Consider the following 19,203-nt stretch of genomic DNA (forward strand, 5'->3'; position numbering starts at 1 on the left):
CACTGTAGAGTGTTTAACCCTTTTCTGCCCCATTCCCGCTCCAAGCTAGTGCCCAAGACCACCACCACCATCTCCAGACCTGCTGAGAGTGTCTCTTGCTGAGGGCCACCCTGCAAATACAGATGGCTGCCATGTGCGGCCGGACTTAACAAAGCCAGATCCTGTCCCCAGATTACATGTGGCTCCAAGTTTCAGGCTGGGCCGGGCAGAATTTCCCAAGTACAAGGGTGTCATTGTGGGTTCGGTTTGTCTGCACAGAGACAGGGGTTGGGTAGAAGGTGCTGGAGAGGCCAAGCCCCATCAGACAGGCTGGGGTCAACAGGACCTGCAAGCCAGGGTAGGAGGGACAGAGATGCCCAAGGCTGGAACTACCCCTGGGTGGAGCTAGAGACCATGCGGTAGCCTAACCAGAGGGGCAGCAGCTTCCAGACTCAGGGCTATTGGGTCCTGGTAGCCAGGAGACCTGTGAGATCTGTGACCTGAGCCCCAGCCCAGGTGGTTCTGTGGGGCAGCAGGAGGGATGGGATGGTGCCGGGGGCTGGGCTACAGAGCAGCCCTCCCAGCCAAGCGAGGCATGTGCAGCTTAGGGCTTACAGGCTGGGTGGGTCACCTGAGACTTGCCAGAGTCCTCCCTAACCCCACCTGGTCTTCCATGTCCTGAAGCTCCTCCTGGAAAGTCCCACAAGTCCCTTCATCACCCCTAAAATACGTGTCAGGAATACCAGGCAAGGTATTTAATAGCAAAGAGAATAGTGAGGACCCAACCATGGGGGGACCTTTCCAGCCCACCCTGAGCAGAAGCATCAGGAAGGCACCTGAAAAGCAGACAGATGGGCCAGGAAGCCTCTTTGGGAAGACAGAGTTAAGGTGAGCAGACCGGGGCCCAGCAGCCCAGAGCCTGCCCTTCACGCATCAGTGTGGGAATTGAGCCCAAGTATTTGTAGGGGCATGAACGCAAAATTGTCCTTGTCCCTGAAGGCTTACAGATGTTGGGAGATGGAGACAGACCATCAGCCTGCAGCTGTGGCCACTGTGCATGCCTTTGGAGCTTTCCTGAGGCTGCTCAGTGAATCCAGGCTGCCTCAAAAGGGAGCAGATCCGCTTCTGTGGCTTATGGCCACTGCTGGGTACCTGGCCTCTCTGTCTGGCACCATTGCCTGGACAGAGAGGCCTGTACTTGCCGGGAGGGCAACTGAAAGGAATCTGAACTCTAGCCCCTCCCTTTCACCAGCTCCAGGACAGCAGGCATGGGCCAGTGTCTGGTAAGGAAACTGACTTAGACAGGCACAAAACCCAGCAGCCTGCAGGAGAGGCTGGAGTGGGGCAAGGAGTCCCACAGAGCCCTCCAGGACAGATGCCTATGCTCATGGTGTGTGCACCTGGGCCTCCCACCAGCGTGAAGCCTTTTTCCTAAATAGAAGCAGAAGCAGACAACTACCACCAGAAGTTGTTTACAGAAAGCCCCGTGCCTGAAAGACCAGCAGGGGCTGAGACGGGGAGGAGAAAGTTTGCGGTGGGCTCGAAGCTCCAGCATCCAGCCAAGAGAAATGTGTTCAGAAGAAAATGTCATCCTTATCCTCAGAGTTAATAGAAGATGTTGCATGCATAAAACAAGAACAGGATGCTGAGACTGAAGAATAAAGAAAGCTCTTTGTAGGGTAATGAAATGAACAAGACTGGGGAAAGATTGGGAGATTAAGTAGGATTGTCCCACGAAGGAAAACAGATGGAAAAGTAAGAACAGAGAGGTGAGAAATTGGGAAAGATTTTAGGGCTTCAATACTCACTGATGGATACTCCCAAGAAAGAAAACCAGCATGGGAGAAATTAATGAAGAAATGGTACTAAAACACGTGTGGTCCTAAAAGACAGGGATAATCATCTGGGAAGTTGCACCTGGCACCAGAGCCCCTCAGCAGGGCATGGTCTGAGGTGGAGAGATTGGAGTGTCATCGGGGCCCCCTGCCAGCAGCACTGAGGACAGAGAACAGAACAGAATGATTCGCAGTTCTGGAAGAAAAAGGGCATTTCTAGGCAGTCAGAAGCAGGCACCCCGCAGGATGGTTCTGGGGGGTGGAGTGGTGGGGTGAGGAGGATGTCAGGTCTGCCCCAGGCGAGCCCAGAGGGAGGACAGAGGGTCTCTGGGACTCAGAACGGTAGGACAGATTCTCAGGAAGCACACAGCAGAGACCCTGGAATGCTTGGGGAAAGATTAACCAGGAGCCAGGGCTGAAGCAGGAGGAAATAATTAACAAGGTGGTGAGGCCTTCTCACCCGTGGGGCTGCTGGCCTGATGTGGCATTGCAGGGCTGAGTCCTCCACAGGTAGGGAGAGGGTGGGGACAGCCTGAGGCTGTGACTTATTGAAAATCCTGGGAGAAGCTGATGAGCCCAGAGAGGTGGCCCGTGGGAAAGGGGTAGGTAGGGACACCAGGCTTTCAGGATACGCCTCTGTTGCTCTTTCACTTTCGAAACTGTGTCCAAGCAGTGCTTTAATAAAATTAAAATCAGAAGGCAAAGAAGGCACAGGGATGCTGCCAGGGCCACAGCTCCCGACACCTGGACTCTGGAGGGCACTGGGTCTCAGAGCTACTGCCCACACCCTTCACAATGTCCCTCCTTAGGGCCCTGGGTCCCCAGCCCGTGGCGCCCCAGGCCTGTGGGTGTGGCTGCCTCTTGGGGAATGGAGGCCACACCCAGCGATGGCTCACCCGACAGGTTTCCATTAGGGCACCTTCCAGCCTGAAGCAGCCTTTGACCACCCCTGGGAGAGGCTGCCACAGCCGAAGTGCCACCCGCCAGGGCTAAGGCACTATCTTGGAGGAAGGGGCTAGGAAGAGTCAGACGTGGGCAAAGAAGTGGTGGCCTGGGTACTGGAGGGCAGGAAGGAATGTGGTGGTGGGGGGCTCCTGAAAGCATTTATTTGTGGGGGAGGAGGATGTGTCAATGGAAAGTACCCCCTAGATAAATAAACCATGTTTAGAAGGAAAGGCCTGCACAGGGTCTTGGGGCTGTCCATGGGGGTATCTTGTGCTTGCTGCCTAGAGAGACAGAAGTTTGAAGTCAACTGGCTCCTCCACCAGGTTAAAACGCAAACAGGCTACTAGTGGGTGATCTAGGATGTTGCAGACCTGCCCGGGCCCTGGCTGGCATCACAGAAGCCAGGCCCCCAGGGGAGGCCTCGTCTAGCTGCTGTTGTCATCGCCCAGTGACTCGGCATGTCCTGAGGAATGTGCCCTCCCAGCCAGCGTGGGGGCAGCCCCTCCCTACGGCCTGCACTCCTGCCTGGAATGGTTTTTGCAGAGAACTGGTGTCCCTGAGAGCTTGGTGGCCTCTGGGGCTGAGTGGGGACAGAGAGCCAGACCTCCCAGTGTCCTACAGATGCTCCGGCGAGCTGATTCAGTCAGTCGTGTGGCCTCACCAGGTCTCCCTGCAGAGAGTAACTCTGGGCAGGTGACTCTGAGCCTTGTTTTTCCACCAGAAAAAAAGGTTTTGACCTCTGGGGATGTGTGGTCGTCACATACACAGTCTGGGGGCCCCAGGGCACACTGGGTGGTGCTGGCCCTGTTTTTATGTGACTCGAAGAGTAGAGGAGCCCATTTCCTCCACATGGTACTTGCTCTTCCATGGTCCTCCTGAGCACTGGCACCTGTTCCACTGCCTGTGCAGTCTGAGGAGAACAGAGTGGTCCACAATGGCACGGCCTCAGTCACCACAGCACTGGCATGAGCCCAGCAGCCAGCCAGGTCCCATTTCAGACCCTTTGCACCTCTAAGCTCCTGGATACAGGATGGGCTTTCAGTGCCCTTCATCAGATTTTGAGACCAAGACACACAAAAGTGGCATCACTTGCTTCCAGATGCTGTGCCCCAGGCAGGGCCGTGCCCTAACCCATGTGGGAGCCTCTGGGCTGGGATGTGCCCAGAGCATTGGGAGGGCAGACCCTCAAGATGGGCCAGTTAGTGAGGCTGAGAGAGGGGCGCAGACCAGAGCCTAGCTTGCCTTGGTCAGGAAAGGTGGCCATGGACCGTCCCTACCCCACCCAGGACGTGATGCTGCAGAGTGCCCAGGAGCAAACCTTCAGGGGACTCTTGCCGGGCCCCAGCTCAGGTGTGTGCATCCGGCTCCACATTTCTTGGTCACTGGGGGTCCCTGGCCACCAGGACTCCATCTGGATGCACATGACCATGGTCATGGCATCAGGGGACAGGCACAGTGGTGAATTTCCAGCCAGCTCATCAAGATTGAGAAGAACACACGTCCCAAGCCCGAGGGTGCAGGAGGAAAGGGAGAAATGTTGGCACCAGCCTCAGGAGCATCAGGCCCAGGGCTGAGGACGGTGTGGTATAGATGGACTTGGGGACACATGATGCCAGCAAGGATGGGCCAGAGCATCCCCGGGGTGGGAAGCAGGGAGTGGGTGGCCCACATGTGGCAGTTTGGGGCCATGGTGATGCCCGTGGGGTGGCTACTCCCCCACGCTGGGTGGCATGTCCTGCTGTCCTGGGTTGGGGGTCAGTGCTGTGCTACTGTTACACCTGCACTGGACAGGTGCTGTCCTCTCGGAGGAGGCTCCTGGGGCTGGGGCTGCCGGCTCCATTCTGAGGTTGGGGATGTGGAAGGATGCTGCTACATGGTGCCTGGCGTATGGAAGGGTTTTGTAGACAGCCATCCACAGCCATGTCACGTAGTGTGACTGAGGGAGGGGTACAGACAGGCCAGGCTCAGGTCCTGGGCCTGCCACATCCTCTGCTTCATCCTGGGCAAGTCCCCAGGCCTTGCTGTTTCACTTGCAAAGCGAGAGGAGACGCCACTCCTCAGGGGAGCCTGGCCTGGGGGCTCTAGGAGGCTGAGGTCACCACCATCTTATCTGGTGCCAGTCTTGGGGCACTCCAGAGGACAGCATTAACTGTCCTTGTGACCACAAGGAAGTGCCTGTTGTCAGTCCAGGCCTGTGGGGCTCCAGGGCCAGGCACCCTGAGCCACCCCAGCTCACCCTCAGCTCAGGAGTTTTTCTGGGTGTGCTGCCCAGCAGAGGAGGCGGGGTGTTCCTCCCAGGTCCTTGAGAGCTCAAGAACCAGCATCTGCCTGACCCTGTGCCTGCCATCCTCAGACACACCCCTCCATCGGGGCGGGTGGGGGCTGGGCTCCTAGGGACTGGTTTGTGCCGCTGACCCGCCCTGCCACCAGCTGAGTCACCATCATTTGCACAGTGGGGCTCTAACCCAGCGGGTTCTAAGGAACAGGAGGAGCGGATGGCCAAGAGGGACAGGGAGTGAGGCCCTCATGAGACCCTTGCCCTGCCCTTCCCCAGGACCCTGAAGTGCAGCATGTCGGAGCGGTACTCGGACAGCTCCTTGGAGGACAAGCTTCTGGAACACCGCTTCCACTCAGAGCTCCGACTTGATGCCAACGGGAACCCAGCCCCCGGGCTCCCCATGGTGCGGGGTTCCCTGCAGGTCAGGGCCAATGCTGCCTTCCAGTCCGAGGCCCCAGCACCCCCAGGGGACGAGGAGTCACGGCCTGTTGTTCTGAGCACACAGAGCCCGGTGGCCCTCAAGATGGGCACCCAGCAGCTGATCCCCAAGAGTCTGGCTGTGGCCAGCAAGGCAAAGACCCCAGCCCGTCACCAGAGCTTTGGGGCAGCGGTGCTCAGCAGGGAGGCTGCCCGGCGGGGCCCCCCGCTCCTTGCTGTCCCCAGCTTCTCCCTGGATGACATGGACATGGACATGGACTCAGGCCCCGGGGGGATGCTGAGGCGGAACCTGCGGAACCAATCCTACCGGGCCGCCATGAAGGGCCCGGGCCAGCCAAGCAGCCAGGGGGAATCCGTCCAGCTGAGCCCCAAACTCCAGGCTCTAGCTGAGGAGCCCAGTCGGCCTGCCCGGTGCCCAGTGAAAAATAAGGTAAGGGCCTGCACCTGGACAGTGGGGAGGGGCTGTAGGCTGGGGTGCCCTGAGTCTCTTCATCCTCATCCTCTGCACTGTGGCTGTAGCTGCTTAGTGAGCACCTACTGTGTGCAGGCTGGTTTTTCTTTTAATTTTGAGATGGAGTCTCACTCTCACCCAAGCTAGAGTGTAGTGACACCATCATGGCTCACTGAGTCTCCAACTCCTGGCCACAAGTGAGCCTCAGCCTCCCAAAGTGCTAGTGCCACAGGTGTGGGCCCCCATGCCCAACTTTGTAAGCTACTGACTGGTTTAGTCTAGTGAAGCACGACAGCCAGGCCTTGGGTGTGAATACCCCACTTTATGGACAATGTGTCTGAGGCTGGGAAAGGCTGAGGGTCTTGCACAGACCTCCGATGCTGGCGTCCACCCTGGCAGACCCAGTGGAGAGCAAAGTCTTGGGTGGATACACCTCTCTCCCATCCCCAGCTGGGAACTGGCCTGTGTGAATATAGGACTCAGGGATGACTTGAGCAGTGAACAGCTGAGCTCGGTGTGTCCGAGGGGCTCCAGGCTGCCCATTGCCTCGGATTTGGCAGAGGTCTGCATGTTCCTTCTGTCCACTCCCCACTTCTCTGCCTGCTGTTGGGGCTCTAGGGCTGAGGTCCAGGGTGGTGTACCCTTCCCTGGCCAGTGATGCAGCCGCAACTGTACATGTCTCTGAGTCTGGGGACTTAGCAGGACAACATGAGGCCCCGGGACTTGGTGTACCTTCCCTCTGAGTCACCCTCCCCAGAGACGGGGGCCAGGCCTATGTGGCCAGCAGCCAAAGGCAGGGAGAGCTGCCCAACTCTTGGGCACCCCCAGGCCAGGGCTGGGGCTCTGACCCCCCTGCTTGGTATCTATCTGGTGGGCTAGGGCTCAGGAGCCCAGCTGGCCAGGGCCCACCCACTGGGGCTTCTCCAGCAGCCTTGGAAGGCCTGAGCTTCCTTAGGAATTGGAAACAGCAGCTTTGGGCCAGGGGCATCTGTGCAGACTGGAAGCAGCCTGAGGCACAACGACTGACTTGGTGAAGGGCTGGGGAGTGTCTCTCATTGCTGTGTGAGCCCAGGCACGTACTTGAACCCTACAGGCCCTTGGCCTCCCCATGTTAAGCAGAAGTCCTACTGGGGTGGACTCGAGATCAGAACTCAGCTACCTGAGTGCTGGCCACTGTCCACAGGAAGGGTAGCCTCCCCTGGGTGCCCTCCCCCTCCCTCTCTGCCCTGGCCTTCTGCCCAGATAGAGCTGTAGCCCTAGGCTCAAGGGAAGCTGAGACCTCCTGTCAGCGATGGCCACCCAGCCTGGAGGCTGAGGTGGCCCCATGTCTTCTTGGTCACCAGTGATACCAGGCCCCAGAATCACCTAGGGACCTTTGTTGTGGGTCCCCACACCCCAGGGGCTGGGATGGGCCCACCACTCTGTACCCAGCCCGGGCCCAGCCTACAGGACTCCTGTGATCACTCGTTCAAAACTCACACTCACTGATTCCTGCATCCACAGACACTCCCTGAGTACCCACTACATGCCTGGTGCTGGGGTGCCAAGGTGGGCCCTGTGGGTGAGGTCCACATCCTTGGAGTGCTCACAGGGCCAGGGGACTATTGAGGGCTGGGCTGAGCCCAGCTCAGGGGGGCAGTGGGAGCACAGAGGAAGGGGCTACCCATGACTTGGGACCTGGAGCAAGGAGGGCAAGAGTGGAGGTGGGAAGGGTAGGGGCTGGGGCAAAAGCTCCAGGCAGACCTGGAGGTAGCTGGGGTCGGGGCTCCAGGATGCAGGGCTCAGGGTGCCTGCCAGGTGCAGCAAGGGGAGTTTTCAGGTCCCAACCTGGTCTGAGAAACCAACTCCTGCTTTCTGGGAACCAGCGTATGTATGAGGTTGGGAACATGTTGTGTCTTGGCCAAGGAGGGGTCTCCAAACTGGGCATCTGCAGGGTAGGGCCCAATCGCCTCCGATGTTGTCCTTCAGCTGCTGGTCCCTGCCCTCTTCAGATCATGTCCTGCAAGGGCCCCGAGTACAGCCTCCTGTCCCTGTTAGCCTTCACAAAGCCCAATCTTGGGCTTCCTCTGCCCCTTTGGGCCTCCCAGACCCTCCGCCCACTGTCCTGACCATCTCTTCAGAACTAGCTCCATCCTCCTCCTCCAGGCAGCCCTCCAGGACCTGCTCTGGGCCTCCACCTATTGGCGTCCGCTGGGGGGCCCTCAGGCCCTTGTGGGGTTGACATTTATTGAGCACCTTCTATGTGCCTTACATAACCCCTCCCATTGGCCATGACTTTGCACATGAAACTGAGAAGGCCCTGGGTACCAGGGCAGGAGATGGGCCCACACCTGCCCATCCCTGCTGACTGCCGGTATTTGTCTCGTTTGCACAGAGGACGCTGGGGCGGAAACGTGCACATAAAGGCTCCTTCAAGGATGGTGAGTGTGGCTTTAGCGGGCAACAGGAGGCCTGGCTGGCTGGCGCTGGGCTTCCTGGGGGTGTCCCTGGGGCTTGGAGAACTTCTTCTGTGGGGTCCTTCCAGGGACCCAGATCCTGAGGTCCCAGTAGTTTTTTTTTTTTTTTTTTTTTGTTTTTTTTTTTTGAGACAGAGTCTCAAGCTGTCCCCCTGGGTAGAGTGCCGTGGCATTACAGCTCACAGCAACCTCCAACTCCTGGGCTCAAGCGAGTCTCCTGCCTCCACCTCCCAAGTAGCTGGGACCACAGGCGCCCGCCACAACGCCCGGCCATTTTTTGGTTGCAGCCGTCATTGTTGTTTGGCGGGTCCGGGCTGGGGATTCGAACCCGCCACCTTAGGTGTACGTGGCTGGCGCCTTAGCTGGTTGAGCTATAGGCGCCGAGCCAGTCCCAGTAGTTTTAACTGCAGCTCTGAAGGATCTAGAAAGTTCCCTTCTGTGCCATCCCAAAGCAGAGGACAGAAAGCCCCCACACTCAGCCTAAGCACCCCAGGTGTGTGGAAGGCCCAGCCCATAGTGGCTGTGGCTGTGGGACCAGGGCCAGGTCAGAGGGTGCTGGCCCCAGGAAGTACAGATGCCAAGCGGTGCACTCCACCTGCAATCCTCACGGTCAGAGGGGATCCGTGGGGAGACTCAGGAGGGAGAGCTGGATATTAGCGGCACCCATGGGGAGGCTAAGGCATGAAAGGTTGGGGCAGTGAGGCCCAGGGGCGTTGGGGGTCTTGAGTGCCCAAGACCTGGCCTTGCTGAGAGGCTCTGAGACACAGTGACCTGAACCAGGAAGGGCCCTCCATCCCTGCCAGTCCCTGGAAGCTTTGTGGTCAGCCATGGACTGGGAAGTGGGGATCCAGCCTCCTCTATAAAAGTTTCAGGGAAAAGCCACCCCAAGGGAAGCAGCAGCCATGTCACAAGTCCAAGGTGAAGTCGGTGGAGGTGCCTCTACAGGTGTAACGGTGCCCTAAGCTAGGGACTAGCCCATCCCAATCCCAGGTGGGGCTTGCCGAATAGGAGGAAGGCTCGAGGGGACAGCACCAGAGCCTTCCAGCTCAGCCAGGGCACAGGTCCCACTCAGGGCCTCCCTCCCACTGCCCAGACACAGCTGGCCCCTGTGGGGGCTTCTCTGACCCTGGTCTGAAGGTGGCTCTTCTCTCTCTAGACCCCCAGTTCTACCAGGAGATCCAGGAGCGTGGCCTGAACACCAGTCCTGAGTCTGATGATGATGTGCTTGATGACCCCACCAGCCCAGAGGGGACTCGAAAGGTGGACTCCACCATTGTGGTCAAAAGCTACCGGCCCGCCCAGGTCACTTGGAGCCAGCTCCCAGAGGTAGGCTGGGGGAGTGGGGGAGCACAGGAGCCCCTGGTCATTCCCTCCCCGGTCCATGCCATCACGCAGGTGAGGGGCATCTGGGCTCAGACTGACCTGTAGGGAGCTGAGGGCACAAGTGCCCCCTTCCTGGGTCCCTGCCCCCAGAAGGGCTGGAGAGTCTATGAGAGGAGGCAGCTGTGAGGGGCCAGGGCCAAGCTACCCCCTCACTTTCCTGTCTGAAATGGGGCCTATCCTGCCCTGTGGAGGGCGTGGCCCAGGCAGTGTCCCCAGTGTACGGGGAGGGCCCCAGTAGTGGACATGACTACTGTCCAGGACAGGACTCATGACCCTGTCCTAGTCAGGAGAGGGTGGGCCTGGCTTTTCTTCATTTGTCAGATAATGGGTCCCCTTGTTTGCTGTTCCCATGGGGGACAAGGGTTGTGGCCGGTGACCACCCACTGTGCTCCACACTGCTGCATGCCATGGGATCCCAGCCAGAGCAGGCCCCACATTGGGGTGAGGGCTGGTGGGGAAGCCTCCCCACAAATGGAAAGGTCTGGATGCATGTTTACTCCCATGCTGGGAGCTAGGGGTGTGTGATCTCCCTGGCCTGGGGTGAGGTGCCATCACCAGGGTCTGACACTGCCTGCCTAGGAAGAGGAGACCCTCCATGGGGTGGTGTGGAGCCACCAGACTGACATAGTGTCACCCATCCTTCCAGGGCTGGGCATTGACTCACTTGGCCTGGAGGTGGGGTCTGAGTCACAGTGCCACCCTCCAAGTGGCCCACCTGGGTGGGCTCCACACTACTCCAGCCCCAGGGAGGGTCTTTAGGGTGAGAGCCCCTCCCCACACTCAGGCCCTTCCCTCCCTGGCCTGCCCTGGGGAGGTTCCAGGAGAGGAGAATGAAGTCCCAGCAGGACGAGCCAGCTCCCTGGCCACCGGTGTTCTAGGAGGGCTTGGCTCTGCCTGCCTCCACCCCCACCTCCACCCCTGTCCTCCACATGGGCCCTGGGTCCAAGGGAGGAGGTCAGGAAGGCATGTGGCTCAGGCTTCCAGATGTGTGAGTGGCAACCCCGGCTGTGCCATCCTCAGGTGGTGGAGTCAGGAGTCCTGGACACGCTGCCAGCTGAGGAACGCAAGAGGCAGGAGGTAAGGGTATGGGCAGGGCTGCCCCAACTGTGTCACAGGCCGCACAGCAACCTGTGGGAGGGGCCGCAGCCACGGTGACCTGAAGACTCTGCCTTCACCCTGTGCCGGGCACTACCTGAGCCCTGTGTGTCACCATGTGAATCCTTAGGGCAGGCTCGATGCGGAGGGACCACCCTTACCTCCTCCCAGACAAGGACAGGGTCCTGGCACAGGTTGTAAGTGGAGAGCTAGGGTGCAAGCCTGGGGCATCAGGCTCACATCCCCGGGCTGGCTGTCCTGACAGCCTCATCCAGGAGTTCTGTCCAGGGCTGGTGGCCCCCCCTTGCCCCACTTCCCAGATCACTCCTATGCCCAGGTGGCTCATCCGACCCCTTTCTGCAGGCCATCTTCGAGATCCTCACATCCGAGTTCTCCTACCAGCACAGCCTGAGTGTCCTAGTGGCCGAGTTCCTGCAGTCCAGAGAGCTGCGGGCAAGCATGACCCAGACAGAGCACCACCACCTGTTCTCCAACATCCTGGACGTCCTGGGCGCCAGTCAGAAGTGAGTTCCGTGCCGCAGCAGCCCGCACATACGGGCTGCACACATACTCATGCACGCATCGCCCGCTTAGCACTGTGGCGATGTGGACCGGCTCTGGGAGGGCTGTGGTCTGCATCTGTGGCTGGGGTGGTTTGGAGCAGCTGCTGGCTCAGATGAGGTGACAGCAAGGGCCCTTTGAGGCCCCTGAGGGCTGGGATGGCCTAAACACCAGGTTACGAGCATCCTGGACAATCCCAAGGGGTGGAGCGCTTCCCAGGGGCATGGCCCTGCCCTGCTGATGGGCACAGTCCCCTGCAGAACACCTGGACATGGAGGCCGCATGACCAACAGGGTGCTCACTGGCTGGGAGGCAGCCACAGATCATGTTGCACCCAGAGGTGTCTGGTGGCTGGACTGGGCTCTGGTTGCAGGGTCTGAAGGCAGAGGGGATGGGCATGAGGCTGCAGGCCTGCATGTATGTGCATGTGTGTGTCCACATGTGGGGAGATGTATGTGGATATCTACACACGTGTGCATGGGTGTGTGGGTATACATGCATGTGTGTACACATGGGGTTGTGTGTATGAGTGTGTACTGTGTATGGATGTGTGTGAATGCATGGGGTTGTGCGTGTGTGTGGGTATATGTGTGCATTGCACGGGTGCCTGTGTCTGAGTGTGCATGTGTGGGCTGAGCCTCCTGCAGGCCCTATACTCAGGAGGAACCCCTGGTGTCAAGCCTCAGCCTCACTGCTGACCAGGTGGACTTGTGTGGTGCTGCTGAGGGAACAGGTCCTGTGGGGCTGGCCACGTATTGGACCCTTGGACAGTGCTGGCTCATTCACGTCAGGATCAGGCCTCACCCAGTGCCGCCTACGGAAGTTTCAGGCTGGAGGCGGGTGCAGAAGGAGGGATGTCCTGTCCCTGGGGACAGGGGCTTTCTGTCAAGTCTTCCATGACTAGCTGTGGGAAACTCCCAAGCCTTGACTAGGGGTGTCTGGGATTACCCCCTCCCTAGCACTGACTCCCAGCTGTGCAGACTGCGTGTCCCCCTAGAGTGGTCCCCTCTGTGTTGAGTGGCTGTGAGTTTGCTTCTGAATTCTGAGGGCTTCAGATTGACCATTATTGTCCCCGAGGTGGGACACTATGGCTCTTCCTCCAGCTAGGCCCTAGCCAGTCTTGGCGTCCACAGTGACCACCCTGGGGAATCAGGCTACTTTGGGTCAAGGCTGGTTGCTGGCTCTCCCAGACCTTCCTCAGAAGTCCAGTCACCCATTGGAGATGCCTGTTCATACATGTGTGAGGTGTTCTGTGTCTGAGCAACCAGGACCTCCCACACCATCGGGGGCATCATCCACAGGCACCTCTGTCCCTGTCATGCTGCCCCATCTGCTGGGGCTCCCCAAAGACAAGAGGCTCTCTGACACCCCCTCACAGCCAGCACAGCCCTGTGTGGATGGAGAGTCCTGGCAGGGCCCAGTGAAAAGTAGGGTCTGAGGGACCTGGCCCATTTCTAAGCTAGGCCGGGGGCTCCTTGGCCATCAGAGCTCAGGTGTACAGCACAGAGGCCCCAGCCACTACCTTGGGCCCAGGCACTGAGGCTCTGGCTACCTGTGGGAGTGGATCCCTGGCTGTCCCTGACCCAGCTCAGACTGAGTGTTAACTCACTCCATCCTTCACCACCCTGGCCGAGGCCTGGATTATGGAGAAGGCTGGGCCTGGTGGTCACCTGCAGGGAGTCTGCCGAGAGCCAGGGCCCCACCCTCAACACGGGTCTCTATCACCTGCTCAGAACGGGGTAGGACTCAGTGCATGTGGACGGTTTGTGAAGCTGGGCAAGAAGCTTAGCCAACAGAGCTGCGTGGGATTTGGGACCTGTCCTTGGTGGCCCTGTCTTGTCTCCTGAGTCCGTCTGCATGACCAGAAGGCTGGGCACTTGTCCACTCCCCCTCTTATGTGGCCATTCTGTCCTCCAGCTTTTCCCAGGAGAGGGCACAGGCCAGGTACTGCTCAGGGGCCCAGTGTGAGTGCCCAGGTGTTTCAGGTGGGAGGGGCTCATCTGTCCCAGGGCGTCCTGGGCTAGACTATGGCTCCACACCTCAGGGAGCACCCGTGCTGCTTCCAGGAGCTTGGCTGGGTTCCCGTGTGTGTGTGTGTGTGTGTGTGTGTGTGTGTGTGTGTGTGCATGTACGTGTCCATGGGTGCTTGTGTATGTGCATGTGGGGCTGACTGCCAGGCCCGCCTCACCCTCAGCCCTGCCTGCCTGTTTGCAGGTTCTTTGAGGACCTGGAGCAGCGGCACAAGGCCCAGGTGCTGGTGGAGGACATCAGCGACATCCTGGAGGTGCACGCCGAGCAGCACTTCCACCCCTACGTGGCCTACTGCTCCAACGAGGTGTACCAGCAGCGCACCCTGCAGAGGCTGACGTGAGTGGCCCTCCGGGGGTCCCAGGCATCCTGGGCTTGGGAGAACACTGCACTTGTCCCAGAGTACATTTCCCACTCACAGCCCGCCTGCTGTGCAGCCGGCCTCGTGCAGCCTGGCAGGACAGCCTGTCCTCTGTTGCAGGAGCAGCAGTGCCACCTTCCGCGAGGTCCTACGGGAGATCGAGAGGCGGCCCGCGTGTGGGGGCTTGCCCATGATCTCCTTCCTCATCCTGCCCATGCAGAGGGTGACCCGGCTGCCCCTCCTGACGGATGTGAGTACGCGACCGGGTGGCCTGGGCAGGATAGCTGCCTTCAGGGGGCCGCCCTCAGTGTGGCATCACTCCCACGCTGTCTCTGACACTTAACAGTCACAAGTGTAAAACAGCTTAATACCCAGTGTGACTTGGGTGCTGCCACCCATGCAGCACGGGTGCCAGGCTGTGTCCCACACTTTGTGAGTTTTTGTTCACTAACCCGACAGCTCAGGGGTTTCACTCACAGAGATGAGCGTCACCCAGAGCCCTGCCAAGCCTCCCTCCCCAACCTTCCCTGCCAGTACTGAGCACATGCGCAGAGACCTCAGGGCATCTGTCACTGTGCCTGTTTCTTCAATAGAGAAAGGGCCTTGGGGGATTCACACTGTGGTCTGTGTCTCTGAGATGCCAAGGCAGAGGGCGTATGGGGGTGAGGGCACATACTCATGCACACATAGGCCTATGCACGCACATGTAAGCACATGACATAAGCACACAATGAGCCTGCACACACAGGTACACACCACCTGTACACACACGGTAGGACTGAGCTCAGCCATCAGAGGCTACACGGAGCAGGTGCTCTGTGGCTGCCCAAGCTGGATGGAACCTTAGACCTCCCGGGGGTACCCGGGACCTGCAGAAATGGGGCTGCACAAGGGACCCCCACTGACCGTCTCCAAGCTGGATGAGACAGCTCAGGGTGGGCGGGGCTAGGGCCCCATTCCCATTCCACCTGGCCTGAGCTGGCAGAGCCCTGGGTGGCATGGAGGCTATCCAGGGGCCAGGTGCACCAGTGAGGCCAGCTCTGGACCACTCTGGGAGCCCCACCCAGGGCCTGGTGTTGGTGGGGAGCTTTGTGCAGCTGCTATACCTGGGGTGCGTGAGGGGACCTGGAGCCTCACATCTGCTGTCCTTTCCAGACACTCTGCCTCAAGTCCCAAGGCCACCCTGAGAGGTATCAGGCTGCTAATCGTGCATTAAAGGCCATCAGCAAGGTGAGGGGTGTCCAGAGCAGAGGGTGCCCAGTTCCAGTATCTGAGCTCAGCATAGACCCTGGGGCAGAGAGGTTCCTGGATCTTCCATCCCAAACTTTTCATAGTACTGACAGGGAAACTGAGGTCCAGAACCAGTGGCATATTCACACAGTGCTGAACCCACAGCACGGCTGGGTGGGTGGGCTAGGTATGCTGGGGCCAGGGATAGGGAGGTGCCGTGGGTCCCGCAGCCTCAGAGCGCTCACGTGTGTGCTCACACGTAGCTGGTGAGACGGTGCAACCAGGGTGCCCACCAGATGGAGCGCACAGAGCAGATGTACACACTGCACACACAGCTGGACTTCGGCAAGGTGAAGGTAGGTAGCCGGGACTCAGGCCGCCTCTCCCCAGGCACCAGGCGACTCAGGCCGCCCCTCCCCAGGCACCAGGCGACTCAGGCCGCCCCTCCCCAGGCACCAGGTGACTCAGGCTGCCCCTCCCCAGGCACCAGGCAGCTCAGGCCACCCCTCCCCAGGCACCAGGTAACTCAGGCCCTTCTCAACCACTTCCCTCCCACTTTTCTGACTGTACTGCTTCTGAGTCCAGGGGTCACACCCCTCACGCCTGAGGGCTGGAGAGAGGCCTGGGGCCTGGGCCACACTTAGCCAGTGTGTTTTGCTCTCTCCAGGCCTGTTTTCCCGTCCGTGAGTGTCCCTTTGTGCACCCCTCCCCAGCTCCCACTTGGTGGGTGTCTCTGGCCTCACCCCCAGGATCACACAGGCAGAGAAGGCCCCAGGCCCTGAGTGACTGAGCAGAGGGACAGCAGGCTTGCCCTGGACCAGGACTCCTTGGTGGCTCATCCAGTGCTGGGAGAGATGGTCACTTCAGGGCCAGATCAGGTCTCAGGTTTCCCAGTGAGGCCTGGAGTCTGGGGCAGGAGCAACCTCCAGAGCCCCTCCCAAGCAGGCAGGATTCAGACCTCTGCCCCACAGAACAGCCCCTAAGATCCCACAGACTGACCCTGTCATTGTGTTGTCCAGGGGCTACCCCCAAAGGTGGCCCTGTTTGGGCCTCTTATTCTGGTGCCCTGTCCGTGTAGTGCTCTTTGCCTTTTCAGAGGTGCCCTACTTTGGGTGACATGTCGCAGGCCACCCTAGGTCAAGGGTGGAGCAACAGTGAAGGGTGTGGAGGTCCCACACGGCAAGGAGTCTCCTGGATGGGTCAGGGCAGGCTTCTGGAGGAGGTGTCAGGACCACCCACTGCTAGCACTGAACTCACACCCACGCAGGTTGCTCTCAACTTTCGGTTGGAGTATACCCCTGGTCAGAGCAAGGATCCCATCCTAGGCCTGGCTCACCCCTAAGTGGGGTGGGAAGAGCAGGCCCCTCTGGGTGGGGAAAGCGGCCCGAGGGAAGGAGGAGCTGGGAGTTCAGCATCAGGAGTGGGTATGGGGTGTCAAGACAGGCCATGTTGGAGCACAGGTGGCAGGTGGCCTTCCTCCACTCTTCTCCCCACAATGTGGCCCCAGGCCGGAGGTAATGTGTCTGTGAACTGGGGGTCAGGAAACGCCAGTGGATAGTGAAATGTGGGTGTTGTGAGCAGGCTGGCACTTCCCATCGTGCCCTGTCCCTCACAGGCGAAGGCACATGGGGGCATCCCCAGGCCTGGCCTTTGCCTCCTGGCTCAGATGGGACCTTCACAGTGCCAGTGAGCCGTGGGCATGGCTGGAGGTCCAAGTGGACTGTCCCAGGCAAGGTCTGGCCTGGGCCTTTATTCAAGGTCTGGACACATCACATCTCCTCCTTTGTGTGGCCCTGACCAGGGATGGCCGGCTGGTCACCCGTCCTTTCTGGGCCTCACTCAGCCCGCTCTGTCCTCCAGTCCCTCCCGCTCATCTCCGCCTCCCGCTGGCTGCTTAAGCGCGGGGAGGTCTTCCTGGTAGAAGAGACTGGACTTTTCCGGAAACTTGCCAGCCGGCCCACATACTATCTCTTCTTGTTCAACGATGTCCTGGTGGTGACCAAGAAAAAAAGGTGGGACCGCGTGGGGCTGGGGGGCGGTGGGCCCCTGAGCAGGCAGGAGTCCCCACCAACAGCTGTGTCCCCACAGCGAGGACAGCTACGTGGTCCAGGATTACGCTCAAATGGAGCACCTCCGGGTCCAGAAGATGGAGCCCTCAGAGCTGCCCCTGCTGGGGGGTGGCAACCGCAGCTCGTCCGTGCCCCACCCCTTCCAGGTGACGCTGCTGCACAACAGTGAGGGGCGCCAGGAGCAGTTCCTGCTGTACTCGGACTCTGCGTAAGGAGCTCCCAGGAGAGCTGTTTCTGGCACCTGCCGTGTGCCAGGCGTTGCTGTAGGGCTGGGGGCAGAGCCTTGTCTTGGGGGGGGGGGGAGAGTGTCATAGTCACTAGGGGAGGGTCATACACCAACAGCTGAACCACCAGATGCCCAGTGTGTCAGAGGCAGGGGGTCATGGGAGGGAAGGTGTGGCCCGGGCCACTGAGGACAGACTCTGCCCCCAGACCCATGAAGGGTGTAAGGCAGGGGTGAGGGAAACCCAGCAGGGCCCTGAGGCAGAGTCCTGAGGACGGATGGCTGGTGAGTGGACAGCAAGACTGGAGTGTGATGAGTTGAGACAGTGGGGACCCCAGTGGAAGAAGAGTGAAGGTGTATCAGTCTCCACATTCCCTCCAAGCTCCCTTTGACCAGGCAGTGCTGGGCCCTCTTTCCAGACTAGGAAGCTGGGAGCAAGCTGGGGTCTGGGCTGTGGCTGCCCCTGATCAGTGACCCAGGGCAGGGGTGACCTGGGCTCAGCCCGCCTGGGGTAGGGTCGGGCCAGCAGCCCACCCACCTCCTTGCCACAACCCTGGGGCTGATATCTGAAGGACCACCAGGGTGGAGAGCCAGGCTCGGGGCCTGTCCCTCACTCATGCTTCCCCTGGCCCCCAGGAGTGACCGGGCCCGGTGGATAATGGCGCTCACGTACGGGGAGAGACAGGGGCAAGGCCCTACCAACAAGGGAGGTGAGTGGCAGGTGGGGATCCCTGCGTGTGCCCAGCTGTGCCTCAGTGATCACCCAGGCCCTCCCTATAGCCAGGAGAGGACACTCCTGTACCCAGCATCTGGGGAAACTGAGGCCACAGGGGTGGATGTGGGGGAGGAGTGGCCTCTGCCGGCACTGTACACTTTGGCCCCCAAAACAGGAGCACTGTCCTGTGGCCTCTGGAGGGGCGCCTGATTTAGCTCAAGGGAAGCTGCCACCTGTCCTTGTGCTAGACACCTGGCTGGCCCTGGGACCATGTCTGCTGGGAGCCCCAGGGGCTGCAGAGGGCACTGGCCCCGCCCTCCCAGATAGCCCTGTTGCTGACACCTGCTGCCCCCACAGACCTGCCCCAGGTGGAGGTCACCAAGGCCTTCTTCGCAAAGCAAGCAGATGAGCTCACACTGCAGCAGGCAGACGTGGTCCTGGTGCTGCATCAGGAGGACGGTGAGTGGGGTGGGAGCAGCTGTCTTGAAGGGCCGGGGAAAAGGTCTGGGTCCGGAGCAGCAGAGAGGCAGGCTAGCTGGCATGAGCTCATGGATTTCTTCAAGGGCATACTGTCCCTGCCTGGTTGCAGGACTAAAAGTGGGCTCTCTGTCATCTGTATCTGGGTCGAGGAGGAGAAGGTCTCTCCTAGGGGTCCCCAAGCCCCATGCATGGGGCAGGAGGGGCTGCTTTCTTGAGGGGTGAAGCTAGGGGGGTTCAAAGCCTCACCAGTTCCTCCTCTGATACCGAGTGCCTGAGGGAGGATGAGATGCCCAAGTGATCCCTCTGTGAGCAGAGGGACAGCAGTCTGTCCTCAGAGACGTATGGCTCTGGCATCTCTGGAACAGCAGCACAAAGAGTCTTGGGTGACCCTCTTCTCTCACCTCCGTCCCCCTCTGTCTCGGTCCAGGGTGGCTCTATGGTGAGAGGCTTCGGGACGGAGAGACAGGCTGGTTCCCTGAAGACTTTGCCCGCTTCATCACCAGCCGCATGGCTGTGGAGGGCAACGTACGCCGGATGGAGCGTCTGCGGGTGGAGACGGATGTGTAGCCCGGTCACAAGGATCTGGAGAGGCCAGTCTGTGGCAGGTGTGGCCACAGTCCTCCTACCAGCAAGTAGTGTGCCGGGCTCCAAGGAGTGCAGTGGCTTGTCCCAAGGG

At 59.9% G+C, this 19,203-nt stretch overlaps 1 protein-coding gene across 1 annotated transcript; it reads left to right on the forward strand.

Annotated features, from left to right (window-relative positions):
* Positions 1 to 5,329: 5,329 nt before the first annotated feature.
* Positions 5,330 to 19,094, forward strand: ARHGEF16 (Rho guanine nucleotide exchange factor 16). The gene is made up of 14 exons (XM_003793213.1): positions 5,330 to 5,905; positions 8,301 to 8,346; positions 9,539 to 9,708; positions 10,786 to 10,842; positions 11,224 to 11,384; positions 13,636 to 13,788; positions 13,931 to 14,060; positions 14,966 to 15,040; positions 15,304 to 15,396; positions 16,901 to 17,052; positions 17,129 to 17,317; positions 17,969 to 18,042; positions 18,405 to 18,506; positions 18,955 to 19,094. Exons 1-14 carry the CDS (start codon positions 5,330 to 5,332, stop codon positions 19,092 to 19,094), a joined length of 2,118 nt encoding a protein of 705 aa, XP_003793261.1.
* The last annotated feature ends 109 nt before the right edge of the window (positions 19,095 to 19,203 follow it).

The sequence above is a fragment of the Otolemur garnettii genome, unplaced genomic scaffold (assembly GCF_000181295.1).
Source record: "Otolemur garnettii isolate 467f Iridium unplaced genomic scaffold, OtoGar3 scaffold00067, whole genome shotgun sequence".
In the NCBI taxonomy this organism is placed as follows: domain Eukaryota; kingdom Metazoa; phylum Chordata; class Mammalia; order Primates; family Galagidae; genus Otolemur; species Otolemur garnettii.